The sequence below is a fragment of the Budorcas taxicolor genome, chromosome X (genome assembly GCF_023091745.1).
Source record: "Budorcas taxicolor isolate Tak-1 chromosome X, Takin1.1, whole genome shotgun sequence".
NCBI lineage: Eukaryota > Metazoa > Chordata > Mammalia > Artiodactyla > Bovidae > Budorcas > Budorcas taxicolor.
Genome location: NC_068935.1, coordinates 120,035,587 through 120,057,610, shown reverse-complemented (window position 1 = coordinate 120,057,610; position 22,024 = coordinate 120,035,587). Strand labels below are relative to the sequence as shown.

The 22,024-nt window shown below is 41.5% G+C and overlaps 1 protein-coding gene across 1 annotated transcript in view; it reads left to right on the top strand.

The window, feature by feature from the left end:
• POLA1 (DNA polymerase alpha 1, catalytic subunit) overlaps positions 1-22,024 on the top strand; it is a 290,911-nt gene that overhangs the window by 49,909 nt on the left and 218,978 nt on the right. The window contains exons 25-26 of the mRNA XM_052662950.1: positions 8-157; positions 564-686. Coding sequence (XP_052518910.1) covers positions 8-157; positions 564-686 — 273 coding nt within the window. The remainder of the gene's footprint in view (positions 1-7; positions 158-563; positions 687-22,024) is intronic.

Below are 22,024 nucleotides of genomic sequence, written 5' to 3'. Positions count from 1 at the left end.
TCATCAGGATGGAGAGCAAGAGCAGATCCCTGAGCTGCCAGATCCAAGCTTGGAAATGGGCATTTTGCCCAGAGAGATCCGAAAACTGGTAGAGCGGAGAAGACGAGTAAAACAGCTAATGAAACAGCAAGATTTAAATCCAGACCTTTATCTTCAGGTATATCTTTCCACTCAGCAACCTCTGAGTGACAGTCTCACCTTTGAAAATTTGATTATCTAGGAGTGATTTAAACATGATGCTGTGGACAAAGGCATGTGCTAACTTTAAGTTGGTGGGTTGGAAACCACTCAGAAACATCTGATGCCTCAAAATACAAGGCACCTCTGTCTGCAAAGATGTATCTGAGCAAGTGCCTTTTGACCTTCTGCGAGTTTTGGAATCTGTTTACTTGCTTCTGGGAGGTCAGGGAATCATGGCTTTGGGAGGATGGGTTGACTGTGTTCAGAGTTCTTTTCTCCAAGGACATTGAGGGTTTCTTATTGGTGAGTTAGAAAACATCTAATGAAATGTTTATGCATCTGCAAATATTGTTGTCTGTCTTTTGTCCTCGTGTGGCCTACAGTATGACATTCGACAGAAGGCTTTGAAGCTCACGGCAAACAGTATGTACGGCTGCCTGGGATTCTCCTACAGCAGATTTTACGCCAAACCCCTGGCTGCTTTGGTGACATACAAAGGAAGAGAGGTAAATGGTATAACATTGCCATATCTAAAATGAAAGTATTTTAAACTATACATATTACAGAGTGGGAGAGCCAAAAAGTTTGCTTCCTAGTAATACAGCTTCAGATATCCCTTTCTTAGGACAAATTTGAGAGAGATATGCTTTTAAGTAAGGATTCATTCATTAATCCATTTTGTGTGTGTATGTAATTATTGAGCATCTGCTGTATGCCAGGGATTGTTCGAGGTACCAGGGATAGAGTGTTAAGCAAGACATAAAAAGTCCCTGTGTTGTGAGGCTCATATCTACCTAGGGCAAAGGGTGTAGAAAGGGCTTAGGGTGGAGAGAAGGTCATTTGGGAAATCAGACTTTAAATACGTGAATAAGCAAATATAAAAAATAAGAGAATATGATAGAAGTAATGCAATGCAGATAATTAAAACAGAGTGGTAGGTTGAACACAGTTAAGGTGGCTGGCTGGCTTAGCTTGGTCAAGGAAGGGTTCTTTAGGAGGTAACATGAATGAAGCCTGTGATGTAAGGAAGCTAGTTTTCTTGTGGATATATTAGGTTGGAGTGTGAGGGAAAGGAAGAAGTCAAGGAGGATGTCTCCATTTTTGTCTTTTAGCTGGTTAGCTAGTGAAACCATTTGTTAAGAAGGGGAAATCTGGGAGAGAAGTTCTGTCTTAGATATGTTACCTTTGAGGGTTGTAATAGATCTGTAGGCATTTTAAGTAGGCAGCTGGATGTACAAATTCCTAATTGCACAAACATCATCATAACTGGAATTACAGATTTAGAGTAACTGGTTTTAGAAAGATGGGCTACATACCAAACAGATTGGAGGTGCTATCCCTCTGTAAACACTAAAAGCTTCATCTGCTTTAGGACCATGTGCATGGATTTTCCTTAGTTTGTAAGAGAATAGTTATATTAGATATTAAATTCCATTTAGCTCTAGTAAAATACTGATTGCTATCAGTGGATTTAAGACTACTTGGTCTTAAGGAGGTAGTGGTTATAGGCAGAATACTCATACTGGGGACCTGGAGTCAGAATTCTCTATAGATCGGCTCATTACAGCTTACAGGCCCAATCCAGCCTGCCATCTGTTTTTATAAATAAAGTTTTATTGGCACATAGTCACACTCATTCATTGAAGTATTGTCTGTAGGTACGTTTGCAGTACAGTGAAAGAGTTGAGTAGTCAAGATGGAAATTTGAATGACCTGCAAAGCCTAAAATATTTATATCTGGCTCTTTAAAAAAAAAGGTGACCCCTGTTTAGAATCTAGATTCAGTTCAGTTCAGTTCAGTCGCTCAGTCATGTCCGACTCTTTGCGACCCCATGAACTGCAGCATGCCAGGCCTCCCTGTCCATCTGCCGGACCAACTGCCGGAGTCCACCCAAACTCATGTCCATTGAGTTGGTGATGCGATTCCGTCCAACCATCTCATCCTCTGTCGTCCCCTTCTTCTCCTGTTCTCAATCTTTCCCAGCATCAGGGTTTTTTCAAATGAGTCAGCTCTTCACATCAGGTGGCCAAAGCATTGCAGTTTCAGCTTCAACATCAGTCCTTCCAATGAACACCCAGGACTGATCTCCTTTAGAATGGACTGGTTGGATCTCCTTGCAGTCCAAGGGACTCTCAAGAGTCTTCTCCAACACCACAGTTCAAAAGCATCAATTCTTTGGCGCTCAGCTTTCTTTATAGTCCAACTCTCACATCCATGCATGACTACTGGAAAAACCATAGCCTTGACTAGACGGACCTTTGTTGGCAAATTAATGTTTCTGCTTTTCAATATGCTATCTAGGTTGGTGATACCTTTCCTTCCAAGGAGTAAGCGTCTTTTTTTTTTTTCATTATTATGCCATGTTATTCTTTTTTTAATATAAATTGATTTAATTGGAAGCTAATTAATTTCATGGCTGCAGTCATCATCTGCAGTGATTTTGGAGCCCCCCAAAAACAAAGTCTGACACTGTTTCCACTGTCCCCATCTATTTCCAGTGAAGTGATGGGACCGGATGCCATGATCTTAGTTTTCTGAATGTTGAGCTTTAAGCCAACTTTTTCTCTCTCCTCTTTCACTTTCATCAAGAGGCTCTTTAGTTCTTCACTTTTTGCGATAAGGGTGGTGTCATCTGCATATCTGAGGTTATTGATATTTCCCCCAGCAATCTTGATTCCAGCTTGTGTTTCTTCCAGCCCAGCATTTCTCATGATGTACTCTGCAGATAAATTAAATAAGCAGGGTGACAATATACAGCCTTGACGTACTCCTTTTCCTATTTGGAACCAGTCTGTTGTTCCATGTCCAGTTCTAACTGTTGCTTCCTGACCTGCATACAGGTTTTTCAGGAGGCAGGTCAGGTGGTCTGGGGTATTCCCATCTCCTTTAGAATCTTCCACAGTTTATTGTGATCCACACAGTCAAAGGCTTTGGCATAGTCAATAAAGCAGAAATAGATGTTTTTCTGAAACTCTCTTGGTTTTTTGATGATCCAGCGCAGCAGCGCATGTTGGCAATTTTATCTCTGGTTCTTCTGCCTTTTCTAAAACCAGCTTGAACATCTGGAAGTTCACGGTTCGTGTTTTGCTGAAGCCTGGCTTGGAGAATTTTGAGCATTACTTTACTAGCGTGTGAGATGAGTGCAATTGTGCGGTAGTTTGAGCATTCTTTGGCATTGCCTTTTTTTGGGATTGGAATGAAAACTAATCTTTTCCAGTCCTGTGGCCACTGCTGAGTTTTCCAAATTTGCTGACTAATTGAGTGCAGCACCTTCAGAGCATCATCTTTTAGGATTTGAAATAGCTCAACTGGAATTCCATCATGTCCAGTAGCTTTGTTCGTAGTGATACTTCCTAAGGCCCACTTGACTTCACATTCCGGGATATCTGGCTGTAGGTGAGTGTGAGTGATCACACCATTGTGATTATCTGGGTTGTGAAGAAGCTAGACTAGACGTGTGTAATAGCACTTTGAGATGATGAATATGTTCTCCATCTGCAGTATTGAGTGTAGTAGCTGCTGGCCACAAGTGCCTAGTGAGTGCTTGATAGCTGGCTACTGTCAGCCAGCTGAGGAAGTAGAGTTTGAGTTTTATATAATTATAATTAGAATTATCCTCAAATATCCATACAGCTAGTGAACTGCTGTATTGGATGGTGTAGATCTCGCTGGCATGAAATGAACAGGACGTTGAGAGCTGCTCTTCTGTTGGGATCCCAGTCTCAAAGACTCTCCTGAGGGCACAGTGAGGGAGGGCAAGACATGTATTGGACACCAGCATAACGTGAGACAGTTTCAGATGCATTCTTCAGTAAGATCTCATAAGAGTCAGTTGACAGAGGTAATTGTGTTCCCATTTTGCTGATAAGAAAGCTAATAAACTCAGAGGTAAAGTGTAACAAGTGACTTATTTGAATGGGAATCCAGATCTTCCTGACTTGAAAGCTCTTGCTGCATGAAGGTTGTGTGCTTGCTCTGTCTCAGGATGGCTTTCCTGACTGCTGCTTTGTATTCTACCACTTATTCCTAGAAGAACGCCTTTTTCAATACTCATCTCAAGACACAAGCCTTTTTTCCTTGAGAAGATATAGGTGTTTTAGGGGGTTATTGAAATGAAGGAAGGATGTCTTCATTTTCTTAGGCTAAGTTTACTTTAAAATTATTTAAATTTTATTTCTGTGTATGTATCCAGTGGCTTCTGATAGAATACCATCTTATTTTTGTATTAGGAAATGCACTCACTATGCCCCAACTGGGTGATAATACATGGGTTGACTATTGAGATTGGATCAGGGTTACTCTTAAGTTTCTCACGAGAGGCAATAGTTGACAATTTACTCCCTTGGAGAGTGCCTCTTGCTGTTGGGAAATCCCTGTTGTTACATTTCCTGCATTGGCTCAGAAATCCACAAGCTTAAAAGGGCACTGTTGATAATGATAAGCCCCAAATTTGTCCAATGATCTCCCCCACTCCCCTAATCCATTGTACTTTAAGGGCAGCATTTTTGTTTAGCTCAATTTTTAATAGGGAATTGAAACTCAATTTTTATTTTTCTATTGTATAAAATGGAAGAGTAACAAATCTTACTAAGTATTTTGTTTAAAAAAAACCCTACTCTCCCCACTAAAAAAATAATTTTAGATAAATCTAGAAATAATCATGTGTGGTTTAAATTCTTGGTTTCTGCTTTCCCCTTGTCTCTTTCCCCTTTGCTTTTTCCCACAAGTAAAAAATACAGCAACTGTGGGAAATGGGCCTTTAAAGTAATGTGAGGTTGATGAGAAATAATAATTACACAGTTGCTTCCTGGAAATCTTACTTGAGAAGATTCAAAGCCACATACAGAAATTATTTCCTATAATAAAATTGATTGTAATGTATTGGTGATAATTATTAGCACTGGCGGATGGAAGTATTTTATGTGATAATCTGTCTGTAGGTTCACTGTTATTTTCCATATTTTAGGTCTTTGTGAATTAAGAATCTTTTGATTATTGAAGAGGTAGGAGGAATGAAGTGTAAAAAGAGAGTCAGTTTGTTGAATTTTGGAATATTTCTGTGACTTATCAAACTTGTTTTTGTATCAAGAGTAGACCAAATAATACAGTAACCTGAAATATAGTAATACAGTAACCTGAAAATCCTAGAAGTTGATTGCTTTTAAAATCCTTGTAGGATAAATTAGATTAAGGTTCAGGTAGAAATTAATGAGAAGGAAACCTGGTAGTATGTCACCAGAAAAGACTGTAACATTTCATGTTTGAATATGGATTAATACACAATCTGGGGAGGCCTTAAGCCCCCCTCCCCCATTTTATTTTTAAGTCTATTTTGTGTGTGCTCAGTTTGTTGGAATCATGCAGGTTTGGCTCTGGTGACCTAATAATTTCTGTAATCAAATGTATTATGACTGCTAGAGTACTCAGAGTAATTACTAATTGTACTTTTAAAAACAGGTTTATAATAAAAATGCTAATAGTTATGTCAAATGGACATCAATATTGTCTTTTCCCAGGTGTGATCTTTCACACTTAAACTCTTCTATGATTTTTAATTGCTCGGCAGTAGAGGAATTAGTTAATGGTTAAGGAATTGTATGAGGGACCTCATAGTGTGCAGGTTATTTAGAAATAATGAATTCAGTGTTTCCAGAGAAGTAATATGGAAAGCTAGTTGATAGATATCCAGAAGTGAATCTACAGAAATACCATCTATATTTGTGTTTGTTCTCAGTGTATTTGTAGAGACATAAAAAAGATAGTGGGTAAGTTGATAGCACTAAGTGGACGTATCTTTTAAACCACAGAGGAAACAAGACTAGGTAGTCAAGTGACTGGTGTGGTAATTGAAGTGGTTGTTCACTAGATGGCGATAGACACCCTGAGATCATTAATCAATTAAGGCTTTATACTGTGAACAATAGTGAAGGCCATTTAGTGACACAAATCTGTCCAGATTTTTCACTTTTATTAATTTGGAACTATTAAAGGACCAGAGGATTGTAATAGTCTATTTAGTGTTTAAAATAATGATGGTCTTTGAATAATAAGTTTTGTTGATTGGATCAATCATATAATGTATCATAGCAAGCTAATTCTTCTAGCAAAGAGCAAAATTCACACTTCTGGCCATGGGTTTACAATACATAACTCCCTTGGTCACAGTATTAGGCTAATTAATCTAAAGAGAATTGAAATGATTTTGATGTGTAATTTTGCCTCTTTGAATTTGTTGGGGTTTTTTTGAGGGATTTTTAACTTACTCTGTACTTATAAACATACTCATTGCATAATTCTTAGTGTAATGGTAATATTTGTCTTTATGGAATAATTAGTACTTGTTGACGTTGGTATTGTTTTATTTCTGCACTCTGTTATTTCTGTGCCCTTGAGAAAATGATTTTTGGTCTGGATTTCTGATTGCATTTTAAAGTGAATGTGTGCTCTAATGTTTGGGTATAGAGCCCGTGCGTTTTCATTTTCTCACCCAGTAGGCTAAAATGAGTCTTTGCCAGCCTGCTTGCCAACCAGTTGTAGACTGCCTAGCTTTTAGTCGCGTTTGGAGCCGAAATTTGGGCATTTGAAAATGTGTCCAAATCATTGCAGGAAAACACTACAGTCTGGGCAAGCTTTCCTGGGAGTCTCTTGGCCATGTGCTAGTGCCTGTCAAGAGCCCTTCAAAATGGCCCTGGGGTGGAGGGCTGGCTGTAGCCTTTGTTGATTTCAGTGGCAAAAGAGAATGAGTGAATAGGCAGAATCTCATAATTAAGTGCTGAAGGAGACTTTCTGATTTATCTGCAAATAAGCAAAAGTTTCACATTTCCAATCTCTTTTCTTTAAAAAGCCTAGTTTTAACAAATTAAATGCAATAAAATATTGTAGAGACAACTGAAGACCCTTTCCTCCATACCCTCTCTCATTTGTTTCTTCTTTTGAGGTACCTGCTTTCTCAGGTTGTGTCCTTTTTGCCCAGGGTTTTTTGCTTTCACAGCAGATAACGTGTACCTATATATGTGGTACCCTAGAAGTTTTTACCATTTATGTGTCATGCTATACATGTGTTTTTGCAGTTTGCCAAAAACAGCAGGAGAAAGTACCTATTCTGTACACCAGTTTTTAAGCTGGTCCACGTTGATACAGTTTCAGACCTGGTTTATTCATGTTCAGTTCAGTTCAGTTGCTCAGTCGTGTCCGACTCTTTGTGACCCCATGAATCGCAGCATGCCAGGCCTCCCTGTCTATCACCAACTCCCGGAGTTCACTCAGACTCACGTCCATCGAGTCCGTGATGCCATCCAGCCATCTCATCCTCTGTCGCCCCCTTCTCCTCCTGCCCCCAATCCCTCCCAGCATCAGAGTCTTTTCCAATGAGTCCACTCTTCGCATGAGGTGTCCAAAGTACTGGAGTTTCAGCTTCAGCATCATTCCCTCCAAAGAAATCCTAGGGCTGATCTCCTTCAGAATGGACTGGTTGAATCTCCTTGCTACTTATTGTGTAATATTTCAGTGAATAAATATAGCACAGGATATTTTTTATTCTCCAGTTGTCCAAGTTTTTAAGTTTAATTCTTTGCTACTGCAAATAGTGCTATAGTAGACAGTGCCACCTGTGTGAGAGTTTCTCTAGGGTATTATTAGGAGTGGAGTTTGCACAGCCACAAGCAGTATATGATATTTTATTAGTGTGAACAGTCATTTAATTTATCATGGCAAGCTAATTCTTTCAGAAAGTTAAATTCATCGTATTTATGGCCATGGGGCTATGATACATGACTTCTTCAGTCACAGAATTAGAGGTTAATTTAAAAATTGTTGTTTTGTTGTTTAGTTTCTAAGTTGTGTCCAACTCTTTGCAGCAAAATGGACTATAACCCCCCCAGGCTCTTCTGTCCATGGGTTTTCCAGGCAAGAATACTGGAGTGGGTTGCCATTTCCTTCTCCAGGGGATCTTCCTCACCCAGGGGTTGAACCCTATCTCCTACATTGACAGGCAGATTCTTTACACTTGGCCACCAGGGAAGCCCAGTTTAAAAATAGTTGGGAATAATTTCGCTATTCAGTTTTACCTTTTTGAATCTGTTATTTTTCTGTTGAGGGGTCTTAAACTTCTTATGTACTTGTAAACTTAATTGTTGCATAATTCTTAGTGTTCCACATCTTTGCTACCACTAGTTATTATCAGAATTAAAATTTTTGCCAGTCTCATGAGTGTGAAGTGATAGCTTATTGTGATTTTAATTTACGTTTCCTCAATATTAAGGCTAGCATCCTTTCATGTGTTTTAACTCTCAAGTTTTCTTTTTTCAGTGTGATTTGCTTGTGCATGTATGTCTTGTTTCACTGGATTGTATGTCTCTAAGTATTCTTAGGTCAAAAGCTAATTCTTGTTTGGTCAGTTTTGTTACAAATACCTTTTAGTCTGTGATTTATTCTTTAACTGTATTTGTTGTCTTTTCTTGTGCAGAAGTTTCAAAAACTTCTTGTCACATATTTGATTTTTCCCCCCTTGTACACTGTTTGCTTTTTCTTATGAGATCTTTCCTTCCTCCAATGACAGAGACATTCTGTCTTATTTTCTTCTAAAATTTGCAGGCTTGGCTTTTCTTATTTAGGTGTTAAATCCTTCATGGATTTATTTTTAGGGATTGTGTACAGAAGAGGTCTAAGTGTATTTGTCTTCTTTGCTTCCTGTGGAGTTACTGAACCTGTTCTTCTATTTTGGGGATTGATAACCTATAAATCATGGGTTCACTCCTGTCTGCTGCCTATTTTGTGTAAAGAAAATTTTATTGGGCCACAGCCACACCTACTTGTTATGGCTGCAGTTGCGCTCTGTTAGAATGGCAGAACTGATTAGTGCCCAGAGAGACTGAATGATCTACAAAGCCTAAAATATGTACTTTCTGGGCCTTTACAGAAAAAGTGTGTGGACCTCTGATCTATTAATAAAAGAGAGTCATGTGTAACGTTGAAAGTTTGTTTGGGTTTTTCTATGAATGAATTTTTTTGCCAACTCAATAGAAAAGTCACTCTCATTTCTAACAGTAGCAGTCATAGTAGGTTAAAGTGGAGGAAAGTACACTACAAGTAGTAAGAAGGAAGGAAAATAATGTTTTGGACATCTAGAAAACCTGGATTTTGAGGTTTCACTTGTTTATATTGTCATATGAGAACTTTTCATAGAAGCAGAGGGAATGTCTATGACTCCTCTCAAGTTGTATGTGACATTGTGTGTGTCGGCATATGTGTGCTTTTCACGGGGAAAGGGTGCATAGCATTTATGAGAGTCTCACAGGACACCGTGATGCAGAAATACTCAAGAACTGCTGAGTCTTGTATTTCATTTCTGCCCTCTACTATAGGTTGAGAGGACACTTTAGTCTTAAAAATATATTTTTTTGTCACATGGCAGTATGAAGAATTTTCTCGCCAGACCAGACTGGTGGGAACTGCGTGGGTGGTAGGAGGGAAGAGTTCTAATTCTGTCTCCAGAATTTTAATAGCCATCATTAAGACTACTTTTAACTTCAGCTGACCTACTAACATTTTGAATTTTTTTAGTATAAGAAGTTAATTTCTCTTAAGGCTGAAAATGAAGATTTAATATATTTTGGCAGAATATATTTAATGTTAAGGAAAGTAATATCCCTTTTTCAGTGATCACAGATCACTTACCAGTTTGAAGTTGTTTACATTGTACAACTCTTAAGCCGGGAAAACTTTTAATTCCCTTTTTATTGTTGTAATTCAGGGATGTTTGGGTTCTAAATTCTTTGCAGTTCTTCATACTGTTCTACCTTGTTAATTCACATCTACTAATTCAAAATTGGTGGTAATTCAGATGGAATGAGTTGAAACTCTTCATAGTACAAATTAACGGTAATTTTAGAGCTAAGGTTCTTTTTATATACTTTTAACTTCTATAGAAGCACCTGTTTTCAGTCAAGCAGGAGGCATCCTAACTGCAGATTATTTATATTGATGAACTTTTACTAAATAACATCTATTTTTGCTTGTCCATTTGTCTGTATCCTTTCTGAAACTGGTGAAAGTATAGTTGGTAAATATACAGCTAAGAAGAGGACATACCTTGGAAATACCCCCATGTAAGACCAGTTCCAATTATAATAAATTAGACATGCAGTAGTTTGAGAGAAGTACAGTGACAAAGAATTTCAAATATATAGAATAATTTGTTCTGTATAAATGCAGTATTGCATTTATAGAGACAAGTGGGATACATTTAGGCCTGGTTTGCATTTATATATTTGGAAACACATAATATTTCTTTCAAGTAGCTAAAACTTTAGACTTTTAAAAATAAATTGAGGAGAGTCTTACCCTTCTCTCTTAATGGTTGGAACCTATCATCTCCAAGATACCTGAACAATATGTGGCTTTGTGTGCTCTTGGGTTTTCAACGTTGAAAGGGTATGGGTTTAAGGGGACACAGGCGGTTGATGTTAGAGGCAGCTGGGAAGAGGGAACCAAAGTCAAGTCCTGCCTGTGAACTGGCCTGGGTCTTTGTCAAGAAGACCTCCCACCCCTCCCGACACAGTGTACCCTTGGGTGTCAGCAGCAGACAGGTGGTCCTGGGGCTGTGTGGACTGGCCTTTTCCCTCTTCAGAGTCTTCTCAGTTCTAACCGTAAAAGTGTCAGGATTTATTTCATTAAGGAAGGTGGAATTTCCTTATTCCCAATCAAAATTAGGGCCTTTTTTTTGAAATTTTATTTTGGCTGTGCAGGAGCTTTTCTGTAGTTGCAGGGAGCAGGAGCTTCTCGCTGGTTGCAGGGTGTGGCTTCTCACTGTGGTGGCTTCTCTTGTTCAGAGTATGGGCTCTGGGCGCGCAGGCTTCAGTGTTGCGGTGTATGGGCTCAGCAGCTGTGGCTCCCGGGCCCTAGAGCATAGGCTCAGTAGTTGTGGGGCACAGGCTTAGGTGCTCCTCAGCATGTGAGGTCTTCCCAACCCAGGGGCTGAACCTGCATCTCCTTCACTGGCAGGCGATGCTCTACCAGTGAGCCACGAGGGAAGCCTTGGGGCCTTTTTGAAAACCCCCACGATGGAAGTTTGGCCACTAGATTTCAGGATGGGTCTGTAAAAACTAGTGTGGATACTTAAAATTTTTCTCTTAATTGGCCAAAAAAGAAAAAGAAGCCCGCAGCCTCAAATTGGTGCTGTATCCCAGTCTCCCCTTGCGCTCGCTTTGTTGGGAACCACTATGTCTGTGTTTTGGTGCCCCCAGCACCCAGCCCTGTGCCCCATACAGTGGATGCTAGTGTGCTATGACCCTGGGTTCATGCGGACTTAGAAGTTTCTGCAGTTATGGATGACTGGATGTGGAAGAGATGCATTTTTAATATAGGATCTTGATTTTTAAGCCTAATTTGATAAGAATGGCCTGGTTACTCAGAACAAAAAAAAGAATTCTTTGTACATTTTGAGCCACTTTGATTTGAGAAGACAGGGGTGGTATTTTTGCTTCGACGTTTTGCCCATTTAATTCCTGAAACCACAGGGAGGTGGCTGAGGACGAGGAGATAAATATTACTGTCAGACTAACCTTGTGTTGGCACTGCTGGTCTCTGCTCAGGCAGGTTGAGTCTCATTACTCTGACTTGAATCACGGAAACTGAGGCCTGGAAATCTTCCTTTTTTCCCCACCCTCCGCCACAATGAGTGACTTCTTGTTAACCCAGATTCATTCCTCTTTCTACTTACGTGAACATTTTCTATAAACCTGTTTTGGTGTTTGTTTCTTTTTCATGAGCCGCGTGTTATTTGACAGGTGTTCTGCAGTTCCTTGCTTTGGCAGTGAACCAAGATGACAAAGCAGTAATGATTTTGAAAGTGCCATTCCCTCCTTGTTAAGACACAAAAAGAAAAGTGTGAAGTTATTAACCACTATTCACCAGTGGCATAGAAACTGGCGTAAGTTTAATTGTCTGGTCCTGGATAATGCTACTCCTAAGGAAAGGGGAAAATATCATATAATTTTGCTTTTTTTTTTCCTCTCACATCCTTCCCCCCACCTCTTCCACAAATTGCAGATACGAATGGATTATAGAGAAAGGATTGTTGTTATTTTAGTTGCTGAGTTGTGTCTGACTCTTTGTAACCCCATGGATTACAGATAGCCTGCCAAGCTTGTCTGTCCATGGGATTCTTCAGGCAAGATTACTGGAGTGGGTTGCCATTTTCTTCTCCAGGGGATCTTCCTGACCCAGGGATCAAACTTGTGTCTCCTGCTTTGCAGATGGATTCTTTACCACTGAGTCACCTGGGAAGCCCAGAGGAAGGATTACTGTGAACCCCAAATACTGATCTTTCCTCCAGCTTTTCCTTTCCTCATCTTCCCAGGTAGTAGATTTATGGGCCATGTGGTCGCACTCCACAACCTTGCAGATTTCCTCAACCCCCAAATGGATCAGCCACCCCAATGTTTGAGTTTGATGGTGTATAAGATGTCACCACACCATCTCCTGGCTTCAGCCATGCTGGGGACACTTCTTGTTAATTGGAAGAACCTGATTTTGACAGCCCATGCTGTATGGTGGCCTGTGTACACTCTTCTCAGCAGTACAGTTAGACCCTTCAAAGATACATCCATCTTAAAAGCAAAACAAGTCAGTTGGATTTATTATGGCTCAGGACTGGTTAACTGAGGGCAGACTAATAGAGTTAGTGCCTTCTGTTGGCATTTCATCACTTCAGTAGGCAAGCATGAGCCTGTGTCAATTTGCCATATCATAAATACGGTGTGAAATTACACTGAGCCGAGTTTGGTAAGTTGTGGGAGTTTTGGAAGGCGGGGAGAAGAGCGGCTTTCTGTATGTGTGTATGTGGTAAGAAGCTGTTTGATTTTAAGCCAGAGATTCCTGAGCCCTGTAGTCATCGCTTTAGAGATTTTGAACCTACTTTGAAATGTAGTGCCAGTGTTGGGTTGTACAGCTGTCCTCGTTTCCTTTTTGTTACGAATTTTTGTGGCTCAGTTGGCTGGTGTCCCCTTTAAACTTGAATGTATTAGATTCTCAGAATTTCAGTTTTTTCTTTGAGAGTTCCCTTCCTCTTTTAAAAAAGCAAAATGAATTAGAATGTAACTGAAGTGAATCTCTATGTGCATTTTGAAAAGAACAATAAAGCATGAGTGATTTCCAGAAATGATTTATGCCTGGTGTTTGGAATTACTAATTGTTATTTGCAGGTTTGGGTTTAGTTTTTCTATTACCTATTTTTATCGACTTTGTTGTTTTGCATTTAACAGAAGATTGGCTCTTTTGAGGCTAGTGGTGAGAGTTTGGCCTTAGGGCTCAAAGTTGAGTGGGGATGGGAGTAGAGCAGAGATATTAAGTTTCTGTCATAATTTGGAGTGTTAGACACTTGGCTATATTTGTTTCAGGGGCTTTTCGCCCCTGCTAACTTAGCCACAGGCTATATTTTCAGCCCTGTGCAGGAGGAGACTGTGCCTTCCACAGGCAGGGAGGAGGAGGCTTGAGGAGGGGGCACTTGGGGAAAGGAATAAGCTCATGGTCTATTAATAATGTGCATTGTTCTTAAGGCCACATGTAATATTTCTGTGCACCCGCCAATAGGGTAGGGTGTATAGTCTACTCAAGTTGAACTGTGTGGCACGATGCAATGGTTGAATCACGTGAAAAATCTGAATTTCTTCTTTAATGGTGTCCTGACAGGGCAGAAAAAAATGACTTGTTTTCAGAAGATTGGCTTAGAGCAGGTGAATATCTTTAATTCAATTACTGATTCTTGCCTCATAGCCAGAAATTCTTCAAGTAACATTTGCTGAGTGTGTCCCACAGAGGGAAATGGAGACAAATGACATTGCTTGTGACCTGCAGGCTTGAGGCGAAAGCCTTAGGTAATGATTCTAGTAAAACTAGAGCTAGAGCTTGGGAGGCCGAACTCGTGATTCCGTAGTAAACAAGAGAAAGGATCTGCCATAGATGCAGACACCACATGAAAAAGCCTGAATGTCTGCTGAAGGAAGCCTGGTCTGGAAACACGGGTGCCAAGCTCACTCGCTGTGTGCTTTCTGTGTTTGACTTTGAGTGAGTCCATCCCTGTGAGCCTTTGTCTTCACATGTCAGAGGGTGCTGGTTGACAACATCTGCTGCTGCATACTCCAGTCTCAAAGCACGTTACCTCGGAAAGCCCGAGGACCATGGTCTCCTGTCACAAATGCAGAGGAAGGCGCCAAACCCCCACCCAGTTGGGCCTGGTACTGGTGTGTTGGGGACATGGTGGTAAATCTGAGAGTTCAATGGCCTTATCCTCATGGGATTTTATTCTGGTAGCAGAGAGCCAGTAAGCACATTGTCCAGTGAATAATCATGCTGACCCAGGAGAAATAAGTGCTAAGGCATGGAACGGAAATTTTTGAATGCTGATAGCAAAGGCCCTCTGAAGAATCAAAGCACCCAGAGTGAAGAATCCGAGGTTTCCTGAGCATGTGACACTCAAGCTGAGGTCGGGAACGTGTGTGCAGGAGTTAAGCTAAAGGATTAGAGGGGTCAGCATTCTAGGATGAGGGATGACTTGTGCAGAGGTCCCGTGGTGGGTGGAAGCATTATGTCGTCAGGAACTGAGAGAAGGCTGCTGGAGCTGGGCGGAGTGTAGAGGGGAAGAGGGGCATGATGGGAGGTGAGGTTGGAGAGCAGGACAGGGGCCCCACTGTGCAGGCCTAGCTGGCCATGCTGAACAAGGGTGTTAGCAGGTCCTTTGTGGGATGGAGGGATTGACTCCTGTTTACGTTTTGCGATGATCACTCTAGCTGAGTGAGTTAGAAGAGTCTGAGTGGATGAGCGAAACTAGCTAGTTGGCTCTTAATTAAGATATTCCAGGCAAGCGATGGTGGTAGCTTGGCTGGTGTGATGGCACCCAAGATAGGTAGAAGATGCCGACATGATGTGTTAAGAGAAGAAGAACCAGTAAAACCTGGCAGCATCCTGGCTATTGAGCTTAGGATGGAAAAAATACCTAGGTCAACTTCAGGAGAACTCCTGACCTGCTGAGTTGTGCAGGCTGACGGATGGCAAGCCTTTCACTGAGGTGAGGAGTGTTGGGAGATGCCTGTGTTTGGGCCTGGGGGAGGGAAAGATGAGCAGTCTGATATTGGACATGTTCATTTTGAGGTGGCAGGATATAAATTTGGGGATCATTTGGTGAATTGCGATAAATTTAGCCATGGATGTAGATGGGATTACTTGGGGAGAGGAGAGAGTGGAGAGAAAGGTGGGCATAGGGTTCCTCCCGTCTTTGGGTCCCCAGTGTGGAATGGCCTGGAGGAGGCACCACAGAAGGAGAAAGGCAGGAACACGACGTGTTGTGGGAGCCAGGGAAGAGCATTTCAGGGAGGAGGTGGGTGACTGTCAGAAAGAGACGCTGGTGATAGGCTGGAAAATTTCGGGGAATGGAGGTGATCGTTGATTTCAGTTGGAGATGTTTGAGTGCGTCTGTGGCGATGACCAGAATTGCTGTGGGTAGATATCTTTTTAAATTTTTTTTTGTAGTTTTAGCTTTTCCCCCCACAAAAATGTAAAAATCGAATTTCATACACTGCAAAAAACTTGTAAACTAAACAAACAGATACGAAAGTGCATTTTCTTCTGACGGATGTTTCTAATATTTCATAGGCTACTTCAGTGTAGATTACATAGAGTGAAACCCTTTGTAAAAAGCCACAACCTTCCTGTGGCCTGCTAACAGGGATGGACCTTGAAGTCAGGACACTCAGTGAAATGAGCCCCTCACCAAAGACGAGGATCCTGTAGGGAGATATTCTCATTCTCCTCAGTTTACAGATGAGGGATTTGAGGTCCAGAGAAGGAATCCAGGCCTCTCCTCCCCACCCCACACCTCAGGTACACACGCCCAGCCTGCTTCTCCACCTGCTGGTTTTATAACCTCTCCAAGCCGCAGGTTCCTCGTTTTTTTGTCATGGTAACTATCCAGTGACTTCCCAGGTGGCTCTATTGGTAAAGAATCTGCCTGCCAATGCAGGAGACACAGGTTCAATCCCTGGGTCGGCAAGATCCCCTGGAGGGAGGGCATGGCAACTCAGTACATGTGACCTTGGCTTCGGGGGTGTCTCTCCCCGCCCCCCCCGCCCCCGCTTCAGAGTGACTCTTATCCCGTCTATATTTTTCTCTCTCAAATGCTGAAACGTCTACTCTAATAAAGGCCAGTTTATAGGCTATTTGCCGAACTATTTGCTGTTGTGTTTTTACTTTGCTGTTTCTTCTGCATTTTGTGCCTTTGCCCAGCTACACCACTGATTTTGGCTGCCTCTTTCTGTTTCTCAAAACTCATTTTGCCTGAGTGATTTATTCTGACCTCCCTCACTTTTTAACTCAGTGACTTCAGCTGACTTTAATTCGTTTAATTTACTATGTAGATTCAGGAGCCTGCAATGTTTTTTCATGTCCTCCAGCAACAAGTAGTAGTTGACACGAAGTGGCAAACACCAGCCTTTTGTGTAATATTTAAGAACTAGTTGTCTTTCCTGTCACTTCTTAGCCCAGTCCTAGGATGCAGTTGGGTTTCCCAGGCGGTGCTAATGGAAAAGAACCTGCCTGCCAATGCAGGAGATTAGGAGATGCAGGTTCGATCCCTGGTTTGGGAAGATCTCCTGGAGGACAGCATGGCGCCCACTCCAGTATTCTTGCTTGGAGAATCCCATGGACAGAGGAGCCTGGAGGGCTACAGTCCATGAGGTTGCAGAGTCAGACATGGCTGAAGCGTCTTAGCATGCACAAGATGCAGTTAGTAGTGACTCCTGCCAGTCTTACCTTCAGAATAGTCAGATTCATCCTTTTGGCTCCACGGCCACTGCCACCCCCTCTCCTAGTTCAGAGCCACCGTCCCTGGTCAGGATCACCACAGTGGCCTGCCTTTGGTGTCCTTCTACTCTTGCCTCCTCTGATCTGTTCTCCACGCAGCAGGTGATTTGTATTTTTAATATGTGATTGCATCACGTCCCTTCCTGTGGCTTCTGTCTCAGTTCACCTTGACCTCCTGGGTCCTTCTTGGGTTGTTTCACCTCTGCAGTCACCTTCTGTGCTCCTGGCCTGCTGCCCTCCCCACCCCCACTTTCCCACAGCTCGTTCAGTTCAGTTCAGTTCAGTCGCACAGTCGTGTCCGACTCTCTGCAACCCCATGAACCGCAGCATGCCAGGCCTCCCTGTCCATCACCAGCTCGCGGGGCTACATTTTCTTTGAGTTGTACACACATGTTCACCGGCGTCCCTCCTTCTGTCCCTCTGTAGAGCCCTTGTGGTCTCGGTGCCACTGCTGGAGCACTCCTGCCCAGCTGCATTTTCCTTTCATTGGGTCTGGGATTACATGGTACTTTCTTGGTCCTCTACCTAAATAGGTCTACTCACCCCACTTCCATCTCTCATTTAAAGAAAAATTTTTTTCAACTTTCTGTCGTTTACTTAGGCTGTGCTGGGTCTTCATTGCTGCATGTGGGCTACTCTCTAGCTGCGGCTCCCGGGCTCAGTAGTTGTGGCGCAAGGTCTTAGTTGCTCCGAGGCATGTGGGATCTTCCCAGACCAGGGATCAAACCCAAGCCCCCTGCACTGGCAAGCGGATTCTTAACTACTGGACCACCAGAGAGGTCCCTCCTTCTCTCACTTTTAAATAAAAGTTTTTTTTCTTTTTTTCGCACTAAGTTTCATAGAGTAAAATAACATTTATGTAGCCGTCTTCTAGAACTGATACATGTTAAGATTTTCTTCTAATTGCAGCTTTTATTTAAATAAAAGGAAAGTCTTACTAACAGTTAATACCCTCTGCACGCCTGCCCTTCCCATGTCTCCTCTTTTTCCTCTCCAGAAGCACCTGCTGTTGTGAAGTTGATATGTATCTTTCCAAAATGGTGTGCTTTCCTTACCTTTGAATGTGCCCGTTTAATGTATGTAAATGATATTTCATATTTTAATTTGCAACTTGCTGTTTTGCTCAACATTTATATTTTTGAACTGTATCTGGGTTGATACATATAGATCTAATAATTCATTTGAACTGCTCTGTAGTATTCTATCTTATAAGTATTTTGCAATTTATTTTTCCATTTCACTAGTAATGGTCATTTAGGTTGTTAATATTTTACTGTTATGGAACATAGACATTCCTATATTTGTCTCTTTGTACATGTGTGTGAATTTCTCTGTTGTGTTCTGTTCTTGCTCAATACCCTATTTCGTCCCCATTTTGCTACTTGTCATTCTGTACGAACTGACTTAATTTGTTTTCATGTTCACATTCATCTTCCTCATTAGACTATGAGCCCCATTAAGGTAGGGAGTTTGTCTTACTCACCCCTGTCCACGTAGCGCTTCACATGGACCTTGGCAGTTAGTAAACGCTTGGTTAATGATATTCGTTGTATTAATTCAGCTACCTGCTTTCCATCTGTCTTGTGTGCTTCATCTCTAGTTTTTGATCATCAGTTTTAGACTTTTGAAGAAAGGTGAAAGCTGATGAATTGTCACTTCGTACAGGTAGTGAGTGCAGGTAATTAGGTAAATCTGGTGTGGAAAGTTGCTAAGGAGAAACAAAGCTTTAAATCACTTGCTTTGGACTAAACCTTTTTTCATCTCAGAACTTGGAGGTGAGGACTGACTTGGAGCCATCTAGCCAACTAGCCAGACTAGTTTTAGGTTATTAAGGGAACTACCTAGATCAGCTAAGGTCTCCTTCCACATCTGTAGCATTATTTTTGGAGACGTGAGGGGGTTTTGTATTTATATTCTAAAATCATTTTAATTGAAAATTAGAAAATAAAGAACTACTATCCACCTGTTGCTGTTTATTTTGGAGTGGGACTTGTAGGCATAGGCGACAGGGGCCATAAAGAGATGCAAGATGAAATCAGACTGTTGATCTTCAGATTTTTTTCTAATTCTCATGTTTATTAGGGTCCACGAATTAGTGCATGTGTTCTATGCTTTCGAAACGGTTAGGTTTTCTCTTACCACCACAGACTTTAGATTTAACTGTTTAATGCTCACATACCAAATTCACAGACAGAGAAGGAAGACCAGTTCGTGGGATCGAACAGATTTATCTGTACCCTTCTCCTAGTCTTAAAATGGAGATTGCTGCTATAATCACACCTTGGGCCTCATTTCCAGGGCATCTTGGTTTGTCCTCCAGGGGCCTGTGCAAACAATTTGCTGATAAATTGAATCACTGAAGATTATGCTTGGGCACATTTCTTAGAGGGAAAAACATTACAGTTATGGTTGAATCCTACACTAATGCCTCCTATGTTTTTCTTTTTCAGTTTGGAGTATATTGATTGTCCCTTCCCCTACTCAGTTTATTGTGGCACACATGATGGGCACCCGACTTAGATTAGGTAACAAGTATTATGGATTTCCAAAGAGATTGGGATCTGGTCTCACTTTCCCCTCTGTATATAATAGTAAAAATTAGACACGTCACTCAGTTAGAGGTAATAATAGTAGCTAAGCTATATTAAGCATTTAATGCTTGCTAGACACTATTCTTAGCACTTTATACTAACAGCAAAGCCCTACTGTAACATATAAGCTGAATTTTAAAAATTGTTTTTTTCCAGTCATGTGAAGTGTAGGAGTCATGTTATAATTAGGTTTATGAAAAATAGTGCTCTTCATTTTGTTTTCTCATTACTGTGTGTTGGGGGTGGCATGGAGGAGACAATGTTTGCACTGATGAGGTGTATAGAAATGTATTGAACTGGGAAAATCGAAATAGTCATGAGCTGGTTATTTCCTAGCATCCCCCCTGCTCCTCATCCAGCCTCTGGATTCAGGCTTTAGCTTAGTCCTGTAAGTGGCAGCTGAGTGGATGAGGCAGGTTAACAAGGAGTTTTCATGCCCTGATCTCTGTTTTATAACCTGGGAGAACTAAAGTATAGAGATTGTCAATAACTTGCCTAAGATTACAGGGTTGGTGAATCGCAGAGCCATGATTCAAAGCTAAGCCACCCAAGCATTCTGAACTGCCCCCAGTGTACATTCCTGTGTTGTGTTTTTTTAATTTTCATTTTGGTTTTTTTTTGGCCACACCGCATGTGGAATCCTGGTTCCCTGACCAGGGATTGAATCTGAGCCCACTGCATTGGAAGTGTGGAGTCTTAACCACTGGATGGCTAGAGAAGTCCTTAACATTCATTTAAAAAAAAAAAAACAAAAAAAACAACTTTGTGTTTTTGAGAGTGTCTATGCAGCAGACATCACGAGGTGGGAGAAAATAGTCTTGCTTCTCCATTGTGCTGCGAGCCATGTTTATTTGAGGGCATGTGTGCCAATTTTCATGTGTCATGCTGGCTTGGTTAGTATTTGCTGCCACTTTATAGATTTTCCAAGAACGTTGATTTTCTTTTTACCCCCTCAGTCTTTAGACATTAGCCATAAGGGAATTTGCTTGGTCATAATGAACACAGCCCAAAGAATGGAATTCTGAAGGAAGCAGATCGGGTGATGAAGCAGGGGTGGACTGGGCTGCGGAGGAATGCCACCTCCTGTCACATGTGTTCCATGACACGTGGTGGTGGTGCTGTTCCCCACAGCTGAAACGGGGCGGCTCTGGAGCATGTCTGCATGGCTTGTCTACGGCACTCATTGCCTGGTACAGTTATGAAGGTCGAAGTGTGTTTGCCATAAGCAAAATAAACAAATAGATCGAGAAAATGTATTCAGTAATCTTTGCTTGATGAGCAGAAGCCAGCGGTTGTTTAAAACAAATGAAGGGGATTAAAAACTCCCCTAACTTTTATTTACCAATCAAATTGCAAAGGGAAAAAATAGCCTATTTTTAGACTGAGGCTCCAATTATGCTAAGCCTTGAAGATAATGAAACAGCCTGACACAAAAGAGTGTGGTGACGCAAGTTTGTGTGGTGAAATTCCAAGACATTCACTGACTTTTTAGGATTCTGCACAGTGAATATTAAGCTCCTAAAGTGTTTGTTGCCCGGAAACAGTGCTTTATTCTTTTACATGCAGTGTAATGAAGTGAACCTGTGTTGTAATTTGTTTCTTGTGAGGAAAGGGAAAATTAGCACACATCATCTCTTTCTGCATCGTATCTTTGGCCTCTTGTGTGTCCCTTTTATTTGCTGAAGCCAGCAAGTCATGTTACTAATACTGCACACTTCCTCCTGTTTCAGTCACTCTAATTTTTCTTCATGTGCTACACAGTGAGGGTTTCCAGTATTTCAATTAATTTTATATTGTAGATTTGGCAGACTTTGGAGGCTATTTTTCCCCCCTGCCGCTCTTTCTTCGTTCTGCATAAAAATTGCCCTTTACCTTTTCTGCTCCTGTTTTCTCTAAATCATCAGGTGACATCTTTCCTTGGACCTAATTAGTTGGGGGGATTTAAGTGAAGTGTGTGCTGGCCCAGGGCTTCATTGGCTGGGTAGTGGAAGCTGGCTGTTGGTACTCTCTGGGCTCATGTTCCCTTTCCATTTACAGGTTTGGTAATGGGCTTCTGGGTTTTCATTCTGCTGCCTGTAGTTTTGTTGCTGAAAATGAAGTTGAAGTGCTCAGTGCTCATGTGATGGCGAGTATAAAGCTTCTTTCCAAGGCAGCGTGTTCCCTTATTCTCGGAGTCCAGCTATAGCTTAGATCCTAAGGCATCTGCTTCTTAGAGTCAGGAGCTTGACCATCTTCCTTTCAGCCTTAGAGTTTTCTTTCTCAGAGTAGTTGCTGTAAGAACTAAGTGCGGGAAGGCAGAAGGAGAGACCTATCAAATCCAAGAAGTCAAAGCTACCAGCCCCTGGCACTGGTGGTTTATGGAAGGCTTTGATGAAGTGGGGAGGGAGTGAGCTGTGGA